At 59.4% G+C, this 4,223-nt stretch overlaps 1 protein-coding gene across 4 annotated transcripts in view; it reads right to left on the reverse strand.

Moving 5' to 3' along the window:
• Positions 1–1,336: 1,336 nt before the first annotated feature.
• The window catches only part of IRX4 (iroquois homeobox 4), an 8,427-nt gene continuing 5,540 nt past the window's right edge, over positions 1,337–4,223 (reverse strand). For all 4 annotated transcript variants that reach the window (XM_042870310.1, XM_042870309.1, XM_042870311.1 and 1 more), the window contains 4 exons: positions 3,792–4,043; positions 3,593–3,699; positions 2,799–3,121; positions 1,337–2,619 (listed from right to left, as the gene is read on the reverse strand). In XM_042870310.1, the coding sequence (XP_042726244.1) occupies positions 1,874–2,619; positions 2,799–3,121; positions 3,593–3,699; positions 3,792–4,043 (1,428 nt within the window). In that variant the 3' untranslated portion in view covers positions 1,337–1,873. The remainder of the gene's footprint in view (positions 2,620–2,798; positions 3,122–3,592; positions 3,700–3,791; positions 4,044–4,223) is intronic.

Here is a 4,223-nt window from a genome sequence, read left to right on the forward strand (position 1 = left end):
ATTTTTGCCCTTTTATCTATTACAACTAATTCGAGTTCTTTTGCCCTTTTCAGTTTAAGACGTGGCTTTCTGTAAAGCCTCCCCCTGCCACCGAGCTCTCCGGGTGCAGAGCCTTTAGAAATTGAGGGGTTTACTGTCAAAATGAAAATTTCACTTCAAATTATCTTGGCTGATGCACGTTTTCCAGGCCGGGGGCTCCTGTCTGAGCCTTTTGACAGCCAGATCAGCAGAGGGGTTCAGTGATCTCGATAATATCATCCAAGAGAGCGAAAGTCAATACAATGACAGGGAATATGACTGGATACAATCCAATTACGGCTGCTCGCAGAGAGGGGAAGGGCTTGATCTGATCTCCGCACCCGGATTCCTTTATTCAGTCCTTGCACTAACAGGTCTCGCTAGAAACTTTGCGGGCTGGAGGATGTTCTATTTCGGCTGACTGCCACCTCGGCCGCATTTATCTTCGCCTTTAATATATACGTGTATATCCCCCGGGCTGCATTCTCATTTAGCTATTTATTTCGGGCGGGAGGGGGTGGGCCAGGACAGAAGCTCTTCAGCTTGTTCGATGTCACCGCGGTCCTTCGGGCTCCTTCACTTTACCCCCGTCGAGCCGAGCGCGGCAGCCCGGGGGTCTGGGCCCCTGTGCGGGAAATTCGGTGTCTGTGACCGGCTGGTAGTTTCTTTTCCGGCATTTCTCCCTCTCTCCCGGCACGAAGATCGGGAAAAGTTTGCTCCAAATTCGGGGAAGAGTAAGGGAAATCTTTTAAACGGCTGTTATCTAAATGGTAAATTGGCTGCGAGTGCTCCTGAATCACACGTCGAGAGCGCTTTCTCTCTCTCCCTCTTTTTGTTGGCTGCACTCTATTTAATGTCAAAACGGTAAAGCATCTGTCCTGAAGTGCTGAAATATTCATGGAGGATCAGCGATTCTCCATACTGCCAGAAGAGCTGGAAAGCTAAAACGGTTGTTTAAAAGATCAAATTTTCCACGTGAATCAATCGCTCCCTGCACCGTGGAGGAGGAGGAGGCGCCGCGGCAGAGCCGGGCCGTTTCGGGGGAACCTCTCCCCGCAGCTGGAGCGGCCGATGGGCTCGGGCTGAGGCACCCCGGCAGGCAGACCCGCGACACCGGCGGCCCAGGCGGCTCCTCTCGCCCCTTCGGCGGCGCAGGCGACGTTTTCCCGCTCCTGAGCCCGGGTGAACAACCCGGCCCGCGCCTTCTGGGCAGCGGGGAAGGGGCTCCGTCGTCTGGCGCCGAGGGCAGCGACCTGCCAGTCCAGGACTTTGGAAACCTGAAACGCGTTTACACGATGCAAAACGCCACCACGCGTGGTACCTCTGAAACAGACAATTTATTGGAGTGAACATACCCTTTAACATTTCTTTTTTTTTCTTTTCTTTTTTTTTTTTTTTTTTGTCAAGATAAATTTGTGCAGTAAGTGTAAACTTAGTGGAAGTGCTGTTTGTGAATTATATGCTAACAAGGAAATCAGGAGGAAAAACTCTCGAAAAGTCTTTATAACTAATGTCGGCATGCCTTAAATTAAATCTGAATTAAAATTTCTCGTCTGTAAACTTTCGGATGTAAACTTTGTTAAGTAGGTCTACGCTATAGTACGTGCTTTGGGATATGGAATTAAATAACTCTCACGACACTGATCCCTTTAAAGTCGCAGCCAGGAGAACTTAATTCTTCAGAACAGCAGTGTCTGTCTGTTGAGCTGAGAGAACTGAACGTTAAATCCTCGTTTTGGTTGTTAAAAAAAAATAATGATAAAGGAAAAAGTTTTATATTTCAACTCTCGCGAGTTTCTTTTCAGTGTACATGACTCTTCCAGCGCGGGGAAGTTCTTTGCCCCTCGGGGGGCCGTTAGGAGCAAAACATTTTACTCCCTGCTTTGGGAAAGGCGAGAAACTCCTTGCTCGAGTCCTGGTGGGCCAGATTGGCCAGCTGCCCCTTGAGCACGTTGGCACCATTGCCCACCGAGCGTCCCAAGGCGCCCGTTTCCAGAATGGCTCCTTTGGTGGTGGCCCAGGACACCGTGGTGTTGCTCAAGGCTTGGTTCAAAGTACTGTGCCTGAAGAGCGGGTCGTGAAACACCCCGTCCACCCAGTTCCTGAGGTTGGTGACCGGCGAATCCTGGTGCCGGTCCATGACGTTGACCGGGGCGGAGACGGCGGCGGCGGCGGCCGATCCCCCCGACCGCTTCAGCATGCAGGAGGGGTATTCGGCCTGGTTGAGGGAGGTGGCGGTGTGCGCCAGGGACCAGATGCGGGGCTTGGCCTCCAGCAGCGGCTGGCCCTGCGGGAAGCACAGCTTGGCCTCGCAGCCGCGCGGCCGAGCTCCGAGCAGGGCCGCCTCGCACTCCTCCGCCGCCGGCTTCAGGCAGCCGCGGGCCCGCTCCGCCGACTCCTCCTCCTCCTCATCGGCGGCGGCGGCGGGGGGCTCGGCGGCGCGGGGCGGGGGGCCGCCGCCCGGCAGCGGCTGCGGGTGAGGATGCGGGTGCGGGTGCGGGAAGGGCCGCCTCATCTCGCACTCGGAGTTCTCCGACTCGGCGGCGTCCAAATCCTCCAGGTCGCTGAGCTCCAGCTCCTTCTCCTCCTTGCCCGTGGGCTCTGCGGGTGGGGGCGGGGGAGGGGACGGCAAAAACAAGACACGCGGTCACGGGCGGCCCCGCTGCCCCCAGGAGCCCCGATAGCGAGGCCCGAGGCCGCGGGGGCGCGGCCCCCCAGGGGAAAGCCGGCGGCCGAGCCCCCGCGGCCGAGCCGCTAAGTGCCCGCTCCTAGCTGGGTACCCTCGGCCTTCTCGCTTTTCATGGCGTCTTCCTGCGAGCATTCCTCCTCCTCCTCCTCCTCTTCTTCATAGGGCCGCTTCTCGTCCGAGCACTTGTTCCGAGGCGGCCACGTCATCTTGTTCTCCTTCTTGAGGCGGCGGCGGGCGTTGGCGAACCAGGTGGAGACCTGGGTGAGGGTCATCTTGGTGATGATAGCCAGCATGATCTTCTCGCCCTTGGTGGGGTAGGGGTTCTTGCGGTGCTCCTGCAGCCAGGCCTTCAGCGTGCTGGTGGTCTCCCTGGTGGCGTTCTTCCGCCTCGTGCCGCCGTCCATCGCCCCGTACCTGCGAGCACAGCATTACGTTGGATCCCCGGGCCCGGCCGATGGGGTGGGCGACGAGTGAGCACCCGGCGTGCACGGCTCCGTCCCAGCGGCCGAGAAAAGGCGAGGATGGAGCCGGCCCAGTGCCTGCGGAGCTTATGGGGGAGGTGGGGGCAACGCCCGCATTTAATGGCCGTGAAGTCAGCACACGTCTGGGCGACCCCAGGGTACAACTTGGAATAGAAATCTATTTATTTCTCTTTACCCCTTTTATTAACCCCCCCCCATCACCACCTTTTTGTTCCTAACACTGTAAAAACCCTGACGCGGGCGACATCACAGCTCAATATTTAATGCACACTCCTCCAGGAAAGGTCACCGCCGCCCGATGGGCCCCGAGAACCGCGGCGGTGGAAGTGTTGGGACGGACAGACGGCCGCCGACGCTCGGCAAAGAGGTCACCGAGGGCCCGCGGCGGGGTGGGGCCGCTTACCTGTCGTACTGGTACTGGCTGAGGCTGTGCTCGTAGGGGTAGTAAGCAGCCGCCGGGGAGATGCCCGCATGCGCAGAGCCGCCGCCGTCCTTCGTCTCCAAAGTGTTCTGCAAGAGACACCCCGCCGCTCTCAGCCCCCCGCTCTCGGGCAGGACCGAGGAGGGAGCGGCGGCCGTGCGCTGCCCCCCGCCCCGCTTACCAGCGAATAGAAGGCGGGCGCCTCGGTGCCGTAGGTCACGTAGTTCCCGTAGCCCTGGGGTCCTCCGTAGGGGCTGCCGTAGACCCCCAGAGCGGCGGCGGAGTTGAGCTCGTGGCGGGCAGTGGCGAGCAGGCGACTCTCGTACACGGGACAATAGACCGGCGTCTGTGCTGGGGCGGCCGGGCCCGACTCGGGCAGCGTGCGGCCGCCGGACTCGCAACAAGGCGTCAGGGAGTTGGTGCTCATCAGGAACTGCGGGAACAGCGGGGTCGAGGGGTGTCAGCGCTCGGTGTTCGGCTTTTAGGGTATAAGGTATAAGCTTTGGGATGTAAGCTTTGGGGTTACGAGGTCTCAGCGTTGGGGTGTTCCCCCGCCCCTCCCCCCGCCCGGCCCCCCCCGGGGGGGGGGGGGGGGGGGGGGGGGGGGGGGGGG

The sequence above is a fragment of the Lagopus leucura genome, unplaced genomic scaffold (genome assembly GCF_019238085.1).
Source record: "Lagopus leucura isolate 7727_CA_CO unplaced genomic scaffold, USGS_WTPT01 Super-Scaffold_100002, whole genome shotgun sequence".
Taxonomy (NCBI): Eukaryota; Metazoa; Chordata; class Aves; order Galliformes; family Phasianidae; genus Lagopus; species Lagopus leucura.